General features: G+C 41.9%; 3 protein-coding genes across 8 annotated transcripts in view; 2 read left to right on the top strand and 1 right to left on the bottom strand.

Moving 5' to 3' along the window:
- The window catches only part of LOC125761952 (ATP-binding cassette sub-family C member Sur), a 48,824-nt gene extending 39,454 nt beyond the window's left edge, over positions 1-9,370 (bottom strand). The window contains exons 1-3 of one of the 5 annotated variants that reach the window (XM_049423570.1): positions 9,045-9,370; positions 2,553-3,246; positions 846-1,165 (exon numbers count right to left, since the gene is read on the bottom strand). In XM_049423570.1, coding sequence (XP_049279527.1) covers positions 846-1,165; positions 2,553-2,764 — 532 coding nt within the window. In that variant the 5' untranslated portion in view covers positions 2,765-3,246; positions 9,045-9,370. Of the gene's footprint in view, positions 1-845; positions 1,166-2,552; positions 3,931-9,044 lie in introns of those variants that run through there. The other 4 variants (XM_049423571.1, XM_049423569.1, XM_049423572.1 and 1 more) reach the window with 4 other exon arrangements.
- Positions 9,371-9,741: 371 nt separating this feature from the next.
- On the top strand, positions 9,742-10,726 carry LOC125761973 (RIP-like protein). The gene is made up of 2 exons (XM_049423606.1): positions 9,742-9,997; positions 10,062-10,726. Exons 1-2 carry the CDS (start codon positions 9,875-9,877, stop codon positions 10,554-10,556), a joined length of 618 nt encoding a protein of 205 aa, XP_049279563.1. The 5' UTR covers positions 9,742-9,874; the 3' UTR covers positions 10,557-10,726.
- A 1,020-nt stretch (positions 10,727-11,746) lies between these two features.
- Positions 11,747-20,479, top strand: part of LOC125761956 (AF4/FMR2 family member lilli) — a 40,260-nt gene continuing 31,527 nt past the window's right edge. Inside the window, exons 1-3 of one of the 2 annotated variants that reach the window (XM_049423578.1) lie at positions 11,747-12,855; positions 18,032-18,138; positions 20,387-20,460. In XM_049423578.1, the coding sequence (XP_049279535.1) occupies positions 12,413-12,855; positions 18,032-18,138; positions 20,387-20,460 (624 nt within the window). In that variant the 5' untranslated portion in view covers positions 11,747-12,412. Of the gene's footprint in view, positions 12,856-18,031; positions 18,139-18,831; positions 20,280-20,386; positions 20,461-20,479 lie in introns of those variants that run through there. The other variant, XM_049423579.1, reaches the window with a different exon arrangement.

The raw sequence follows: 20,479 nt of genomic DNA, 5'->3' as shown, positions 1-20,479 counted from the left end.
AATGGAGGCGCCTAGTACCTGAAACAGAAATGCAAAAGATGAGGGCCGCGGAGTTTTTTCTATCTGACCGTGCAAAAGAATACTTTGAAGAACTGTGGACAAGGTATGAATGAATAAAAAATCAGCTCGTATGAGCAGAAGAACGTGTGTGATGTATACCGCTGGAAGATGTTCAAAGCCAAAAACAAGCCGAAAGGAGTTTGACGTCTCTAACCTAAACTACAATAAAATTAAAGTTCTGAAGCTTAAAAAAAATTGTAAAACAACATAGAGTGTTAATATTTAACTAAATATTCGTTATCAAAACTTCATAATCAGCGCTGCTTAGTTGTTCAATAAATTAATAAATATTTAAAAATATTTTTCTCTACAAAATAGAATCATTCTAAAAAATGGGAGTTATAAAAATATTTCTAAAGGTTTAACCAAGGAAAAATAGAAAGTGTACACCAGGATAGGAAAAGTTTAATTAATTTGTTTGTGTTTGTGGTTTTCAGTAATTGGAAAGAAATGTTCTCAACGAATTATTTCGAAAACCAACGGTCAATTTTCACCTTGTTCACATATCACGCAGATTGAAATAAGTAGACTTCTTTTGTGGCTAGTAAATTCACACTTGATAATCCATTCAAGTGCAGCAAAAAGGGGTAATTGTAAAATGTGAGCGTAATAAATAGCAGCTACTAAGCAGCAAGTAAGTAAACAAAGCAACCTAACAAAGCACTAAATCGACACCGAGCGTCACTAACACCATCGACGAAGTGTTGGGGTCGTTTGCAGTCTAAACCCACCGCCACATTCCAGTTTGCGGCCTCCACCGAAGTAACGCTACCTTATCCACTTACCACATTTATCCCGTCGCTCGATAGCTCGGACAAGGCACGCTACGCCAAGATGTACCAACAGTCCAAGCCAGGCAGCACCAAACCCAACCGTAACCGTTTTCCAAGCGAGTGCATCTGCATCCAAGAGTGCCGGCCTGGTCGTAAACGTTTCCGATTGTGTAGAGTGCAGTTCCGGTTGCTTCGTTCCGGTGCAGCCGGCCCGTACACGTCCCAACCGATCGACGGCCAGCCACTGGTGGCCAATTTCACCGATGCCGATGAGCAACGCCACCAGCAGTACGATTGACCGCAAATTATGCAAAGCCAGCAGATTATGGCGCCTGGAAAAAGAAGCGGAGGGGCGGAGCATTGTCCCGGTAGGGAAAGAATGTTTGAACGGAGGCTGCACGTAGGATGCATATTTGCACATTTTGCACACTGCATTCGGTGGTAGTAGTAGTAGTAGTAGTAGTAGCTGTAATAGTTGAGAGTGTTTATGTGCCCGGGGGATAATGGTACGTAGAAAGCCAGCTAGATCATTTGACTTCAAGGTTGTTTGCCTGTTCAGATGCTCCATAAAATAAGCAAATCGAACACGGCAGTTGTTGTCGGAACTGATGGTGATAATCATCGGAAAATCCGTTTTGTATGAAAGATCTATTCAGGCGAATAGTTTGATTGTAATACTAATGGGTAGTCGATGAGATGATGGGAGATATTTGAAGAATAATTTGTGTGTCTTTTAAATATTGAAAGGAAGCAAAAACCTTCAATTCTCAAGAATTGTAAATCGACTTTTGGGCACTTTGGTTTGCATGCCATAGCTTTGAGATCTTAATCTACCGACTTAGGTAAATTCCTTTTGTTAGGTTTGGGATAGGCAACTTCATGAAATGGAAAAAAATATCAACACAATGAAGACGTTTTGTGTTCGAACTGAGATGACTTTAAGAACTTCGCGAAAAACGTCTCAATAATTGATTCATATCAGTTCCCTTTTAAACTTAAAATGGCCAATTTATATATCCCAATGAGACTAAAACGTTACCAAAAAAAAAATTAATGAACCTTAAACTGCATAAGAAATGTTTAATGTTTACTCATAAAAATACGTCAAAATCGCTATTTATTGTAATTTCTAACATTAACAAAATTTTACGAAATTTAATAATTAATTAATTTCTAACATTAACAAAACAAAAGACAGAGTATAAAGAGTTCCCTGTCCAGATCATCAAAACCCTATGGAAATAGTCAAGAAATAGTCAAGAAAATCTAAACCAAACAAAATCAATTCCTCGTACAATATATTCATTTCACAACCAACTGTGTTGGGCTTACAAAAAAGATAAAATTATATCAATTTTCCAATTTTCACCATTTTATTACCTTTCATCCAAAACCCTTCGAAAAACAAATGAAAATATTCTGCTGGTATTTCCTCCCTTCCATCCACTTCCTTCACAGTTTCATACCATTCCGGGTGTAAGTTTTAGGAACAATAATAAATCATAACAAATCGTTGAACGTTTGAAGAGGGTTCACAGCAAGGCGGAATATCGTAACTACTTCCCATGGTCACTGCATTTTAAACCATTCGAAAAAGCAGAACATTTACTGATTGTTTACGGGTTCTGTTACTCTTACTACTACCACCTAGCATTGTGTATGTGTTTTTTCCCCCCACTCGAACACTTTTCCACGCCCGCCTTGTTGTATAAATCTCACCTTTGCTCATGCTTCCACATGATGTAGCCGAGGGTGAAAAGGGAACCGATCGACACGAATCCACTCACCACCGCACAGGCCACATTGGTGTGGTACAACGACTGAACAACAGCTGCCGGCTGCAACCGATCGTGCGACCCGATCATGGTCAGAAATGCGGCCATTACGGCCGAAAACTTCCCTCCACTGTTGGTCCACGGGCCACAAACCATGTTTTTATTTTTCCTTTTTGTCTGCTGCAAATTTTTCTTCACTCGTTTCTTTTTTTCTTGTAATCACTTCCTTCTAGCGCGTGTTGTATTTCACATGCTCGTACTCGGTTTACTAGGTGCGGAGGCAAACAAAACAACGACTATCCTGACATGTACCCAGTAATACACTTCAACGCTGGACGAACTGCTTCTGATTGACTGTACCACATTACCAGCTAGGAACGATCTTCGCTTTGGTAAACACTTTTCACGGCACTACACTGTTGACGCGCAAAAACGGCACCAGATTTATGCTCTCCGGTACCATGACATGGCAAGGGAAACACTGCACAGATGGATCACCACAGGGTATTCCCTAGAGCACCGCTGAAGATGATCTCATTTCCTATCACTCACATGCCGTCACAGACACAGAGATTGCCTTGCCGACATTAGATCAACTATGCTGAATGGTCGTTTAAATGCACTGTTAACACATATCGCTAATGTTCACAGGGGTGAATCACGTACGCATAAACGATCTTACACACCGCACAGCACGATCGCGACTGAACCGAACGCAACCGAACAGCTGGACAACGGTTCATCTGTGCACGAAGTCACAGACCAGACCAGCGGCTAGCAGATTGTGCCCAAATAATTCCTTCACGCATGCCCGACGACTAGAGCATACTGGCGATCATTCCGATTGTCGATCGTTTTTTTTTTTTGGGGAAATCAAATCAAGGGCAAAATCTTAAACGTTCACCGGGGGGGCGGATAGTGAGAAAATGGAAAACCAACATACTCATTCACTGTTTTGTCTATTTTGTGATGCGGCACGCGCCTCTGCTCCGTGCAGTATGGTTTCAATTTCACACGATGCAAACAGTGTGGATGTAGGGTGTGTGTGTGTGTGTTTAAGGTGCGATCAAACTGCACCAGCGTGTTTAACATACGGATGGCCGGTGGAGGTTGAAATAACAGCTCGTGTAAATATGTGTCAAGCAATGTTGAAGCGATGCAAGTCGTGGAATTAATCTTCCTAAACATTTCACCAAAGAAACCTCATGTTTACGATACAGCAGAAAAGCGAAACACTCCAATAAATCTTGTACAAATAGAATGTTGATCAAATTTTTAATTGATTTAAACACCAACCATTTTTATGCATGTTGAAGACATGAAATACTTATCAGATTTCATCAGCATTCACACATCATTCAGTTCATTTTTTAAAATATTTTGTTTCTTTTTTTATGTATAAATTGATTTTGCGAGCAACATAATCCATCGATTATCTTTGATATTTGTTTATAACGTTTCGCAATTTTTTTTGTCGTTAATGTCGTTGCTGTTAACTCAAATAAATGAAATTATGCAAAAAATCATTTTTGAGCTCAACTGACAAAATTGAAACTATTTCTGGACTTTATTCAAATTGAACTAGACTTTCGTCGCGGTAGAATAAAAATACTAGCATTTTCGGAAGCCAATCTCAAATCGATTCTGCTCAAAACTTTACTAATGCTTTGCTATTGTGTTTTAGACCGATACTAAAAAATAATTTAAGCATGAAAAAGAAAATGGGAATGGTTCCTGATCTATCTCGACACATTCTTGATCAACTTGAAAAGCAACGTTATCACTCAAACATAAAAATCTTGTAATTTGTAGAAGCAATTTGTCATTTTACTTGAATGTGAAATTATCTTAAATTTTGAAGAATATAACAAATGTATTTTGAGATAAATAGAAAAGTAAAAGGCATTCACTCAACAGCTTCTTTTCTTTTCTATTCCTAGTTTTGCGTCCTCTGCAACTGTTGCCATGTCTAAATAGCCACCACTAAAGAATCAGCCCTGCATAAAGAAGTCTCAAATCCGTTAAGATTTAAATCCAAATCAGGTGTACTTTATTGACTAAATGTTTTATCCAACCAACTACCACTGATCATTACTCACTAAGTATGCCTTTATCGTTAATAAACTAACGAATCTTAAGCAATTTGTTTAACTTATCGTGAACAGCGTCAATGGTTAGTAAATGCTTTTCTTACTCCAATGGTTAAGAAGTGACAACCATCAACAAACGACATGTAACATCGCGATGAAGTGTTGTTTCCCACCCAAAAAGGCCACCCCGTCCATGGTTTAGCTCTGTTTAAACACACATTAATCATAACCGCATCTTAGCCGTCAAGCTGCGTATTGGTTTTGACTTTTTTTATATTTACACACTCAACACCGCAGGTGGTTCTCCGGAATACCGAACTAACTGCAGAGGTGCAAACAAGCGTTCCGTACAGACGGCATACCAGTTAGACTGTCCAAAATGTGAGCATCAGATGGAACGAAGGAAAGATTTTCGATTGCTGACATTCCACGGCGCACAGTGCCCGGCAAAGCTTCACTCACGAGCATGAGTGGGAAAGACGCAGCAGCTGCTTTAACTTCTCTGTTGATCACGCGCACCAGCGATCTTTCGCGCTTGTTTACGCATTAGCATGAAACGAAACCAAATACTTGCGCGCGTGTGTGTGTCCGTATACAGACACTATTTGCATGGCCCTTCCTTGTGCGCGAACTGTACTAAACACATGACTCAGTATGTTCGTCCACTTTTTTGAGGAGGCTGAGATGCATGACTTTACCCTCAAGGCGGGAGGTTTTTACGGCGTTTGTCAGGAAGTGTTCAATTGTTTGTATTAGCCACATTTAGCAGCTAGTTCAATGGTGGTAATCACTTTGAAGTGTTTGAAGCGCAAATTTTTATATTTGATTTTTAACTGGCAAGTGTATGATTTTTGATGACTAAATTTAGACGCATCATCATTGAGATATTATGGCGCTGTTGGCCTGGTTAGCATCTGCTATGGTTGTTTGTTATCCTCATTGATGGATGGGATAAATGTGGAAAATAGTGGCAAGACTGATGCAAAATAGTTGTTAAATTATGGCGGAAGGCTAACATGCCAAACATCTTTAAACCCATCCTATTTTTTATATTTTGTCCGGCTGTTCTTGAGATCATAGTGTGAGATCATATGACTAATTTTGATCAGCAGTAAATCAACGATTTTAGAGAAAAGAAAAAGAATAGCTGCAGTATGAGCCAAACTTGTAAAGAAATATCATAAATAAATTGCATATATTCGTTACCCGTGATTTCTTGGAGGACTGTGAAAAGGTTGACTTGAAATTTTCAGCGGATATTCTTTCCCTAATTTACTACGACTTTTTTTATCGAATTCGTTCGTTGTTGTAAACTTAATTTCATTTTGCTATTGTAAGCAAATATATAACGTATATTTTCTTTTCAAAATTTCAAAAATATCGGCTTTTGAGCTACTAAGGGGACATATGGTCTAGGTTGAAAGTTTCCGGACATATAGTCCAAGTTGCCGGAGAAAGAAGATGATGAAGAAGAAGAAATTCTTTCTGAGAGAATTTTGAATACTTGTTAACGTGCCTCTTTGCATATATTTCAATGGTCCATGGAAAATAATGAACAAATAATGGTTTATCCTAGAGCTAACATTAGTTTTTGTATGTTCATCACATCTGTATCGAACCCTTCGTTTAAAAAATCAATTTTTAAACTATATTCAGTCAAAGTCTTTTTATAGAAACAACTCAGTGTCTAATTCGCAGCTCTGGACTAATTCGATATAGTGATTGGAATAAAAACTGAGGGGGAGAAATGTAATATCTGAAAGGGGAAATTTTTATAATCATGAGACAGCCAATATTCGCCAAAAACACTCATGACTATTCCAGGAGTTAATTAACTGATTTGTTATTTGAATCTCTTCGAGTCAGTTTTATTGTAAATGAATTATGACAACTCTTTGTAGAGATTCAAATTAACACGCTCATAGGACTTAATTTCTTCCGTTAATTCTACTCTGCTATCGACCTTCGTTTGAAGGTCGTTCCGCAACTTTTAACAGCATTTAAACTAAATTCTTTCAATACATTTCTTCAAGTTTCAACAACAATTTTCTCCTTTGTATTTTTTTGTAGCTTATTATGGAGTTTTCCATAGTTTTACCTCTGGTTTTCGGGTAAGATTAATTTACCTTTTACATTCATCCGATTCCGGGAAAATAAGAGATCGGACTAGTTGAGTTTTGGTGTACAAAATACAAAGTAGGATAAATATTTTGTACAATACTACTATAAAATTCTCCCAAACAAATCGACTAAATCGACACCTTTCTGGCCATACTTCGCTTAGTAGAACGTACGTGAAAATTCCCAACAGTACGATACATTTTCCATCGTTACGATTAGTTCCAGGCGGCCTGCTGCACCAGACGGCCATCACTGTTGGCTTCCACCACACAAACACACAAACGATAAGCACCCAGCAAAAGGGGTTGCCCAAATCGGTTCGTGCCCCAAACTGTGACGTGCGACCTTCCAGCGTTACAAGTTTCCCGAACCGTATGCGTAAGTCGGTATCGATAAAAGGCACGTTTTCCCGGAAAATGTACCAAATACCGCGCCATACCGATCGCTTTCAACGCATATGTGCGACGACACCATTGTTCCAATGAGTAAGGCCGAGGGTGCTGGGAGGTTTTGGGTATTAGATTAACATAAATTTCACTTGCCACTTGCTCCCCATTCCTCCTATTACCACTCTTGTACAGCGCTTCTTGTCTATCGCGATTGCATTTCGAAAGCAATAAAGCTTTCCGGCTAATGGATCACATGTGCATCGTTTTCCGGGACCACGGTGTGTTAAGTGACCGGCATTTGTCGTTTCAACCTTTTCCTCCCTTTTTTTTGTGTGTTTTTTCTTTTTGAAAAATCTTGATTCGCACAAATAAAAGCAAGGAGGTGAATGAAAACGAAAGCGTCTCGTTAATTCGATCATGGAGCAAAGATTTTTCCCCCCAAAACGGTCGAGAGCAGCTCGTGTTTGTCGTGTTGATTAAGTATTTAGCGACTGTTGGAGCGCGTTGATCTTCGAACAAATGCGAAAGCTTTAGCCGTGCCAAATCGTACAGATTTGGTGCCAAAAATCAAATTTAAACTTATGGGAATACAACCGTATCGTATGCAACTGGTTCGCAACACAAACGCAAACATTATTGTTGGTCGCGTTTTCAATCACGCAAAACAGCACGCAGCAGAGTGTGGTTGTCGAAAGACTTCATTTCATATTGTGAGCAAAACAACTAGTTCCGTGTCATTTGCAGCGCATTTGCATTGCGGTCAAACGCGGAATGGAATTTCTGCTACTATTTTTAGATGCGTTTTTGCTGGATACACAAAACAAACGGCCACTCATCGGGGTTTGCTGCTGGCCGCGGTGCGTACGGTACGCTATTGGGTGTGTTTGCCGAAAAGGAAGAAAATCAGCCCAACGCACACCGACGGCTGTATACCTCATGGACCAATCTCCACCGGCCGGTCCGAAAGGTGCAAAAGAATGCACCACGGCAGAATGCAATATTGCACAGGTCTCTCACGTGGTTGGGAACGAGGCAATAAACGTTGCATGGCGTAATACTGACCTTACGAGTTGGGTAAAAAAAACCACCCCTTGTACCACACGTTAGATGGCGTCAGACGGGTAAAGTTTAACTCCACACGTTTTACCTTTGCCATTTTCCTGTGCAGGACGCACGCAAAAAAGCGGGTCAGTTTATTGAAGATAAAAGTAAATATACTCAATCTACGCGTACGGATCGGAAAATATGGCTTTCGTTAGTGTTTCGATTTATGTTTGGGTTTGTTCGAACAAGCGTCCTGTGCTGGGGAACGTTACAAAAGCTGCAATTTCCACCTGGTTCCAACAGACGGACGATAAACAAAATGGAGTTTTATACAAGCAGTGTGTAACGGTTCATATCGAATCCGGAACGAAGTATGAACCCAAAACTCCCTTCAATTGATGTTTATTTTGGCTTAAAAGCTGATACAAAATATGAACCGTTGAACATGGAAAAAAAACCTTCGGAAATACATGACGCACGTCTAGCACTGCATTGTCGTAGCGTAACACTTGCACAAGCAACTGCACATTTTAACACCACAAACAGCAACTAATTAGAATATGCATTAGAACAATCAGTAGAATACCATTTGTTGTATTTCTGAACCACAAAAACATGATCATGTGATGAATTAATTCCACTTAAAAAAAAGTGCACCAACACACAACGTGCACATGACGATCGATGCAACAAAACACACTTTATCGTTAATCATTCCATTGCTCTTTCGTTTAAATCACTTCAAACAATTAGCTTCGGTTAGCCAGCGTGTACAGCAGAATTACACCGCACCACAATAAACTGTAGCCAATGTGTGACCATTATTGGCACTGACCAACGGTGCCTTACTATCCGAACTGTTCCGAACCAACCGAACCGCGGTCAACAGGTTGACTGACTGATAGCTGATCGGTAGATACGATTTTCCGAAACCGCCACACCGGAAAAACCATATGCTGCTACCGTGTGTGTAGCGTGAAAATGTAATTTACCGACCCAACCGATGAAACGCCAATCGGGTTTAATTAGATTAGGAGCTACTTGCCGCGAGTGGCACATCTGTTCGGATGTATGTGTGTTTGTTTTTGTTTCTGCTGTAAGTAGAGCAGAAAGTTGCAACAATCAGAACCTGGGTGAGAAAACAAGGTGCCAGAATTGCGTGGTATTGGATAGAAACAAATACTTTTTTTCTTGCTCTCATTTGTGATGCAATTGTTGTGCATTTCTTGGAAACATTTCCTTTTTTTTTAATTATTTACCTAAATGCAAGACAATTGAAAGTTTTCTTAATTATGCTGCTTAATTTTTCATTTTTTAATTTGTTTTTAGTATTTGTAATTGAGAAACGCGTTCCCGTGCATATTCACCTGTTGGTTTTCAATTCCAACTGCTCGACCTGTACAACAACATTCGGGCAGTCTGCTCGACCGCTACACATTGGGCGAAAACATACGATTTTCGGACAAAGCCCCCTTGACGTACGATGAGCTGTGAACAAATTAAACAACAAATCGCTGTCATCAAGCAAAGTGCCCGCGCTTCACTCTACGCTTCTGTAAACACCATTTTGTAAACTTTTTTAATCGTGTAATCGTGTGTTCTTTTGTGTTAATTAAACTGCCATGGAAATTATAAATCCAGGCCCATCATCTCACCAGACTACTGTGGCCGATAAATTACGTTCGAAAGATGCTGCACGACGCTTCAAATATGGGTCACCGAAGCTGGTCGATATGATGCGAGAGGTAATGGTATTGTTGTTGAAGTGCCATGGGAATTTTACTCGAACAAATAACTTCCTATTCGTAGAAATGCCGCATCCGTATCAAAGAAGCACGTAATGAACAGTTCCTAAAGAAGCGTAACATCATTGAAGAGGAGAAAAATTTCCTAGAATCAATTGTACGGGAGGAGCTTTCCGAGCTGGAACACGACATTGCACTACAGGAACTGATCTACAAGGAGCTTATGGAGGATACGGAACAGTGGTTGTTTTACGAGCAGGCGGAAAATTATCTCATCGATTCTTATGACACCGATACAGTATTTTGTCCCATATGCGAACACAACGTACTGCGCCTCGATAGTGTAGCCAAGCGGCTTAGCTGTTCCTGTGGTGTACTGTTGCATTACGATGGATCGATGGAAACATTCAGTAAACTGCTGTCGGAAACGATCGGACAGCATTCGATGCGTTGCGCAAATAATGTACAGTTTTTCACAGAGCCTATCGTAGATGTAGATTTCGTCCAGTTAAACGCTTTCTGTCTCGGATGTGACTTCTACCGCGATCTGACGAGTTAAAGGTCGCGTGAGAAGATAGGATTTTTGTTTTGTTATTTGCGTACGGTATTTAGTTTTTAAATTATACTGTTTATGAGTCACTCTTTTTGTATTGCATAGACCCATCTTCAAGTTGACGATTAGATGTAAAAAAAAGTAAAATAAATGTTTGCTGTGTTTGATATACTGAATCGGTACCGGAAATTTCATTTTGCTTTCATCTTGTCTAGCTAAATAAAATAATGATAAATTTAAATATAATTGAATAAATTTTTGTACATTCATTTAACGTTAGTTTTAAGATAATCGATTTCATAAAATGTCATTCCATTTGCCCCGTCCATGGCCGCACGTTCGCCTTGTGTGCCCCACATATGTACGTCACGCATGGAATGTTTGACAGCTGTGTGCGAAAACAACCAAACATACAGCAAGAAAATGAAAATTAATCGACACTGCTTCTTGCCCAACAACAACGCAGCATAACTTCGAGTCAACCGAAACAACAGCAACGCGACGCATCCTCCAATGCTCCTGCTGCTGGTTCCGTTTCGGGTTCGGTGTGTACGGTTCCGGTCGCGATAGTTTGTTCCTGCCTGTCCGTGTTCCATCGGTTACGCCATTCGCGATACGCTGCGTCTGCAGTAGGCCCCTTTTCCTATTCTGTGCGGAACCGAGAACGAGATCGCCGCGAATCACGATCTTTTCCTTCCCGTGTGTGGCTAAGGTTATCAATGTCGTCGTCTTCGTCGTCGTCATCTTTAACGACGAAAAGTGTGTGCCTGTCGCGTCCGGAAGGCTACGCGCAATCAACGCAAATGTTTCTCTAGAACGCATCGTGGTGTTTTCTTGCGTAGCGAAAACGAAACAAGAAGAAAAAAGCAAAACGATACAGAACGTAATCGAACGTTCCACGCGAATGTTTGGTATCGCGCTATCTATCCCCTCGTCACCGTGTCACCGTCACCATCGTCGTCATTGACGTGTGCCGGACGGACGGACCCAGCGTTTCCCAAACATCATCCAACGTTCCGAGAGCAGGATGCGTACAGGAAGTGGTTACCGTGTGTGTGCTTTGCTCTACCACACAAGTACGTAAAAGCGTGCAAGTGTGTTGTGTTGTGCAGCGCGAAAGATAGTGGTCAAGCGCGAGTACGGCGCACATTTCACGGGCGCGCCAACAGTCGCTGTTGGCTTACAACGATCGGCTGCAGCGTCTCCAGCATCGCATGATGTCCGAATGGAGAAAGTCCTTCGGTTACATTACTTGCATTTTGGCGTGCATGTGTACACGCTAGAGGCAAATCTCGAACCATCAAGTAGGTGCCCAACGTTGCTGTGCAACGTGCAAGCTAGAGAGAAACAGCTTCGGTAAAATAAGCGCTCGTAAGCTTTCAGCCAAGCAAACCATTCCCAATCGTATGGGGGAATTCCACTATCAGTGCAATTGATCTGTGATAAAGTGAAAATACCCACAGGACCGAGCCGTACGTCCTGCTTAATTTTCTCAACGGTATGTGTTCGTGTGTGTTGGTGGCAGTTTTGAAGAAAGTTGAACAGCTCCCCAGAGCTGTTTGTTTTGCTTTGGTGTAGCTTTTCATCGATGCCGTCATCGAAATCGCCACGAGTGAGTGTACGTGTGGTGCTCGTCTGAAAATGTGCCCGTAAACTGTTCCACCTAGTGTACGTGATTGTGCCCGTGTGTGCTCTTGTGTTTGTGTGTGTGTATTGGAAGAATTGTTTTGATTTTTTATAAAGCACTAGTGAACAGAGAAAAAAACTTCAAGCCCACCGAAAGGATCGAGTTGCTAAGGACCGTCTGGACAAGTTGTCTCAATTTGTTCTCAGCTTTCTAACGACACTAAGCCCGTTTTGCGATGACTCCCGGACCGACAACCAAAATGGATCGCTCAATGGTGACTGGTGGCGGTGGATCGGCCGGCACCACCGATCAGCGCAAGCGTTGCGGCGAGACGATCCACTCTGGCCAGTTTATGGTGTCACACTTCGAAACTGAAGGTGCTGAGGACGATGATGACGATCTTGGCATGCAGATGGAGGAAGTCAAACCGGCGGATCTCATTTCAGCCGACAGTGCCGGTGTTATTTTGCCAGTGTCCGCATCGGGTGCCTTGTCGGATGTGGCCGCTTCCACCTCGTCCGGTGCGCTGGTTCCAATGGCCAGTATAGGAACGGCGGAAAACCAAAACCAGCTGGCCCGATACGTGCCAAGGCATGTGGGCAATCGTAACACGGTATCGCAGGTCGAGATCGATACGGACCTTTCGACCGTATTCAATACGCTCAACGTAACGTACACGTAAGTTACAGCTAACAATTCGATGTTGAATATTCTCTGTCCCTCTCTATTCATTTTAGTTCCTTCGGTTAGATTCCCATAGCAAAGTGTTCCCTTGATGTGTGCACAGATTCCACTTGCTGTGACGCTTGGCTGATAAGGAAACGTTAGACAAAGCGATAGAAAGCCGACGAATAGCCCTTCGAAGGCGGTCGGAATTGTAAGCTTATCTAGAAGCATTTGAAGGCATGAGTTTCAAACACCACGAATACGCTACAATAAACCCAAGCTGCGTGCAGCGAGGAGCACAACCTTCGCTTCGCGCACCCTTCCAAAACAAAGCACGATTGCATCGGCGGGTCGCCGATTAGGATGAACTAGGTATAGCCCATCCCTAGAAGCGCCTAGCTCTGCTACAAATGGGAAATGATTAGCGACACTGCGTTTCGTTCCGAAATCGATTGCTATTTTCCGTTTAATCACGATCCGCGATCGATTGCTTATTGTTTTCATAAGCCATGACGATTTGTTGTACCGTGCCAGACGTTAGAGGTCGCTCTGTAGGGCAGGCATTACTTAAAGCGCAACAGGAAATCAATAGCACTACAATATCTACATATTGTATGACTTAAAAGCTAGCTAATATTAGCCACATTAGCAAACCTTTTGTAGTATTGGAGAAAAAGAACTTGAAAAACTTCTGATGGATGATTTCGTCTAATACAATCAATAATAAAATAATACAGTCAAAGAGTACATTTTCAACGAGCAAATCAGGTTGATAAACAAATTGAATGCACTAGGAATGACCGTTATTTCGGTGTGAAGCGGAATGTTTCATTTTTTCATATAAATTACACTAGAACTTTTCTCGTTGTAACAATCTACAATGAATTGTAGTCGGTCTTGTATATTAATTTACTATTGATTTTTATATCATCTTTACTGAATTGATAACCTCATAATAAGGTGAAAGGTATTCTACTTTCCCGAACAAAATTATGATTCTTTTCATTTTAGTGAAACCCACTGAGGTGAGGAATAATGGTTTCGTGAACCGCAGAGTCCACAAAACGATGAACTGTTTTGTGTTGCGTATGGGTTGAAAACCCGCCCGGGTACGCGTACCTCTGCTGATAACCTTTTCCCCCCGGGGCGCTTGATGCGCTGGATGCTGCGGTTTCAAAACAGTTGCGGTACCATGCTTCGCTGTTCCGTTCTTTCTTTGCCTGATGATGGGCCTGGCATGGGTCATTCGTACAAGAATATGGTAACACGATCATGCATATATTTATAACGCACCAATACCAGGTGGGTTGAGACCCGGCGTCTACCCACCGTTCGCTACACTACAACGATCCATCACAGCTGATGATGAGCAGAATTTGGTTGTTTGCCGCCACATAATCATCCAGCTGGTGCGTGTCATTGCATCATCGGTGTTGGTGAATGTCTCGGCGGAAAAAAGAAGAAAGCGAGACAGCAAAAAGGACGCTTATTATGGACTTCAACCTTCAAGCTTGTCGAAAGTACCAACAAAATTATCAGTCCGTACTGTACCGGCAAGTTGGAATGGTTCATTGGCACGGCCCAAAGGATGTTTCTAAGGAGATCGCAGCCAAATGTTTTCGTGCTTTTGTGCCCAATATTGTATCACTGTCCTTGAGCATAATCATGTGTGGAAAGTGATGATAAAGACGCCGGTGTTAGAATTTCGCAATCGCGTTTTCCATCGTCAATCCCCCACACCTTAGGGTCCCTTTTCCGATTGCGCAACTATAAAGTAAGGAAAAGAGAGAGAAAAAAGCTTATCCCAACGGAACCGGATTAAACTGGACGTATGCGAATGGTTGCTTTTGCTGCGCCACACCTCCAGCGACAGTTTGTTGGCGCGCAAACATGTGCGCAAACTCTGGTGCTGGGTGTGTGTGCGCGCGCGTACGTCACCGTCGGGTGCGCAAAAAGAAGCAATAACAAAACCTGTATGTGTCTGAACGTATTTTTAGGTGTCCACTCTTCTAACGTGGGAAGCGACACACAACGAAATGGACCACCGCCACTGTTGTTCTGTTGTTCTGCTGCCGCTGATTAGGGCTGCACGGTTTGCGCGTTTATTTGCACAAACAAATGCGCCGGTGTAGTGTGCGTGCGGCATTACGCTACACTCTTTCTAAATAGACGATCGTCGACAAGTTTTTTTCTTATGACGGCAAAGGTCTAAAACAACGGAAAATAACAACTTGCTGCACTCGCTTTTGATAGCGCTAGCGGGATAGGTGAGAAATATTCCATTCCATTCGGTTTTTTAGCCCATGTTTAGCGTGAAGCATGATTGGCATATATTGTGCACGGATGTGTTCCGTTCGGTTCTATAGCCGAATGAGGGCGGGAGTCCATGTTTGGGGTAGTGATGGAAATTATATTTTTAGCATCACTTCACGCCAATTTTCTCGTGCCGAATTTTCTTACCCACAAAGCATAACTAATACACAGACTGTACAATACCAAACAGTTTGTTGTTTGTATCGATTGCAAATCTGGTGCAAAGCGGTTTGATTTGTGTTATTTATGCGTTGACAAACAGCTGCCATGAATGTGTATAATATCTGTACGTAAATAGGAAATTATTTGTTGGTCGGGGTTTGACGATCGTTTTTTTTGTTACATGTAAACTATACATGTTACCGATCCATGTACAGATATGTTTAAAAAAAATTATGCCACAATCATTACTTGTAAAATTTACACAAACAAATAGGACAACATGTTCAATCAAAACTCCTATTGCATACCTATGACATCTTTTTGATCAAAAGACATTGTACAGTACAGTAATCTGCCGTAACCATTTACCAAATGGTCCATATAACATTATTGCCTCAATCACCTTGAAACGGGTCGTAGATACGCGAGCCAACCTCACCCCTTAAAATCTTATCTTCCCAATACAAACGTTGTCATTCTCTGTGCGTAATCGCAATGCCATAAAATATCCAGTTTGGTGCGTGCCTTCCATTCACACATGTGGAAAAATGAGTGAATTAGCTTATTAGAATTAGCTTACTTTAGACGTTGCATTACACTACTACTGGGTTTATTACGCATTTAGCATCCAGTTCCAATGGCGACGCATGCCTTTTCTTTATGAAAACACCCCAACACGAATCGAAGTCCGCTGCAATGGCGCACGGCGCTTAGATGTGACGCTGCAACACTCTCACGCTCGCATGCTTCTATGTGTGACCGTGTGTCGTTGAATGTTTTGGCATTAGTTGCTAGTATTATCCTATTCACCGTAAGAATGTCGAAAATGCATCACCACCGAGCGGCAATAGCATCGGTAAATGGTACAGTGCACCTGCACCTTGCGGGGCGCCATCACGATCGCGATGTGTTGGTAGGTCTGAGTTTGTATTGTTTTGATAGTGGCTTGCTATGCCCTTTACCATGACACTGCACCGCACAATCACATCGAACGGTGCACGAACACGCCTTTTCGCACACCCCCATAGGAATGTGCATAGATGCATTCTGCCAGATGCAACAGCGATGCACACACCCCCTTAAAACGCTACGTCATGGTGTTAGGATGGTGTTGGGTGTGTTCATCTTTAGAGAGCGAGAGAAAGAGAGAAGCAAAGTAGGAAAAAAACGAATCATAAGTCCAAGCTCGGGCGCAACTTCGTCGCTGGGGGCACGACTCAAAGCTGCACGTGGCCATTATTGTTGATTTGAACTAACGGTTCCGGTTGCAAGATCGGAGCTTGACGTGTCTGCCCCTGTTCTTTCACTGTGCTTGTTTGTGCTATTTTGCACAGTGTACGCTCTATCCGTAGAGATGCAACGAGTTATTGTTGGTGGTTGATTGATCGTGGTGATATTAAATTACGCGTTTTGCACGTGTACTGCCTGTTGGATTGTATTCCATCTGGAAAGATAAAAAATAAATTTTACTCCAATATGCTCTCGATCGCATCATTATGCATACTTATGGTATTATTTTTTCCTTTTCGATTAATATTTGGATCTCCGTGAGATAGCTAAATATTCACAAAATGGTGATCTTGTGTGATCGACAAACAGTGTTGCAGTTTTGAATACTTTGAGCTGACTTTGCATGATTATATCTTACTTATTTTGTTTAGAACGAAACGCTACAAATTGATTGTTTTATTCTTGAAATGTTTTGTTTTAACACGATAAAATCTCTAACTCATATTAAAATTCATTGTGCATTGTTCAGATATGGTAAGAATTTCTGATAGTTATCATTACTTTTATTTGAATATAAAGAAGTTTTTAAAAACGAAAGGCGAAAAGATCATCATTTAGTACATCCGGATATTTGCAAGTCCCTCACTTCACTAAGCTACAAAGTAACTCTCCACGTTACAACGATGGTCTAACTTTAGGCGTAACGCAAAACACGAAACCTTCGTCACACAGCGTTCATATTTTATCTCCTTATCGACCATGCTGTTTGCGATTTGTACGGGGCGCGCGCTACAATGTGTTGTATACTGGCTTTGTCTCCACTGGATACTGCCTATTCGCACTTGCTGTGACGCATACAATGTTTCCACATCGTTTAAGGCTATAATCATGATTGCGCCACCCGATATTTGCATCTTCGATAGGGAGAAACACAAATTAAGCTTCAAATTGAATCAATTACTATGTTTGTATAACGGTTCTGCTTCACACGTGATTGTGTAGGATTTTGTAGCCAGTTAAATATCATCGACTACATTCTAATTGTTGATAATTGGCATCTGTTTCGATGTTTTTTTTCCCCTTCGAGCAGTTTAAGACGTTAATGACGCATGAATCATAATTGAAACAGCTTAACATTTACGTACTTTTATATCTTCACTTCTTTATCGTTAGAAGTTTTGCTTTTGCCTAGTTGCAAATGTACGTGGAATTTCCTTATCTTTCGTAATGTGATGAAATAGCACTGGAAAGGGTTTTTGTTGTTGTCCAAGCCAAAAATGTACATAAAAAAAGGAAACCTAATTCGTCGTCTAGTATAAGAGAGATCCTTTGCGAACTATTCTATGATTTCTTTTAAGGTTTGCTTTTAATTATCAAACAACTAAAGTATGGCTTCCATGTCGTGTCAAATCGTATCTATTTTTATCCCCTTTCCTGCAAAAAGCTCTTGCAATAATAATCTGTTTACTTTCTTTCTTTCCAGCCAAAAGCTGACGTCTCCCAAATGGAACCCCTTCAAAGGCATCCGCTTGCGATGGAAGGAGAAGATCCGTCTGAACAATGTTATCTGGCGCTGTTGGCACATGCAATGTAAGTTTCCGCAGCCTTTCGTTCATACAATTTCTTCATCCTAGGTTCCGAAGCGCCGAAGATCTTCTGCCTGTGATGCACATACAGTCGCATTCGCTGCCACCTTCCTGCAATGTTTGCCAACGAATTTACCCATTGCAAGTCCACCTGCACCTGGAACCGCTAGAGATTATGCCATACCAACTGCCGAGTCGCACTGTCTCCTGTATCTATGAAGTGCTCCTGTGGTTGACTATAAGATATATACTTAAAATAAAACGCGCCCACTTCTCATTCGGCCATCTTCAACCGATGGCACCTGCAGGTATTAGATAAACAATCAAACATCGCGTGACAAAGGGGGGCCAGTTCAAAACCGTGCTGGTGTGAGGGACTTAATCCATCTCAATTGCTGTCCACACACCCGTTTCTTTCTCGCTCTCCATTCCCTCTATCCTTCGGGGTCTCCAGAATTGAATCGTTAACGTTTTGAAATCGCACGAATCAGGGTGCGATAACTGAGCGATAGCAGTGGGCAACATTACTGCACCAACAATGTTGCATAAAATTCGGGAAAACACAATTTCTCGCCCATTTGTTGGGTGTTATCACAATGTCAGCTCCCTTTTGCTGCATATCAGCAAAAAAACGCCCCAGCACGGTTCGATCCAGTTTGTTTGATTCAATAAATGAACAACCTGCTCTGCTGCAATTAGATGCAATACACATCTAATCAACATTTAAATCCTTGCAGCGTTGCGCTGTCTTCCTTTTATCTGTAGCGTTCCATAGTGAACACTCCGGAGAAACACTTCCATGGAGCAGCAGTCTGTGTGCTACTCGCGGAAGCGTCGTCTGCATGCTGCTCTCTGATTGCCTATGCATAGAGCTCTGATAAGAATTGACCAAACAGCCAGGCCACCGTACCATTTCGGTGGAAGTGTACTGAAAATGATGCAGCAGGCGACTACAATCTCTCATCGCCAAACTCGGCCGACTCGGCTCCTTCACCTTGCCCTCTGGTGTGGTTTATACCCACAATCCGGAAGAGTTGGATGGCGAAATGGGTGGCGTTCGTTCGTTTCGTTGGTGCCCTAGCTCCCCACCTGTGCCACCTCGGACAGCGCGAAAACAAGGTGTATAGCAACAGCAAACGGTACTGTACACCTTCTAAAGTTGCTGGGTACCTCGCCCCTGTGCGGAGGTTTGTGGAAAAAACCTCCGTTTTTATATGGTGGAGGAGATTGATGAGAGTCCCGGTCCTTCTCCGTTACACAAGCGGGTACGAGGAATGGGATGGTTTGTCTTGCTGGATGGATCTAGCTGTACAGGGGGAGGGAAGGATGAATAGTAGCGGCAGCATGATGGGACGGACGCAATGTCGACCGGCAATAGTCGAGCAATCTTCGTTATCAAAAGTCAGGTCCAATGGATTTGAGTTACACCGTCACGGGAACGCTGTCGACGACGTGTTGCCTCACTCGCAAACCATATCGCAGCTCAGTTCGTGTTCAACCGAAGACGGGATCGTCTAGCGTCGCTTTCAGTTAGCTGTTTGGTTTTTTTTGGTGAACATTTATTTTCATTTGTTATGCGAGAAAATTATTTATAAAAGGAATTGATTGTGAGGTTGTGAATTTAGGTTGGGAAGATAGTACTTGCACGTGCTTGGGAGAGGATAGTTTTCTTCGGGCATTGTCAGTAAGCAAACAATCGCATAGAGGATCCACGAGTTGTTGAAACGATCGCGGGTGCGGGTGCAGAGGGTGGCAGTGTGTGGTTGTGACATGGTGTTGTGGCAGAGACCTAGATAGTATTGGAACAGGGATTGAAACAAGACCGATTCTAGGCTAAAGAGCGCTTTAGACTATTATACCAGTGTGGGAAGTGTCAAACATTGGAGTAAGCCTGTTCCGGTGAATATAAACTAGTTACGTGGCGTGTATTATTCCATCCTGTTATTATACCGATAGCTGTAATCGGATATTATACCGATATAGCTGTGTTTTTTTCTCCGCACTGCACATAAATCTTTCCTGCTGGCTTCCAAGGCTTTAAAATACGTTTCACACATGGTACCGAAGATGGGCAAAATAATTCCTGAATTTTGCGTCCTTCGACGCACCCGATACAAGAAAAGTCAAAAGAGACGCTTTCGTTTGGTAAATATTTTAGCAAACCCTTCCATATTGTTTAAGTTTCTTATGCGAAATGAAGTGCACAATTGTATCACGATTTTACATTATTTCACATTTTCTTTTCTTCACAGTTATCATGAAGCGGAAGACTCTAGTCTGTCAGTTTGCTTCCCCTTTAGACGTAGACGTTCACAATACACCACAGGTATGTATATTTTAATTAA

This window comes from Anopheles funestus, chromosome 2RL (assembly GCF_943734845.2).
Source record: "Anopheles funestus chromosome 2RL, idAnoFuneDA-416_04, whole genome shotgun sequence".
Taxonomy (NCBI): Eukaryota; Metazoa; Arthropoda; class Insecta; order Diptera; family Culicidae; genus Anopheles; species Anopheles funestus.
The sequence above is the reverse complement of the archived record's forward strand: the minus strand, read 5'-3'. Positions and strand labels throughout refer to the sequence as shown.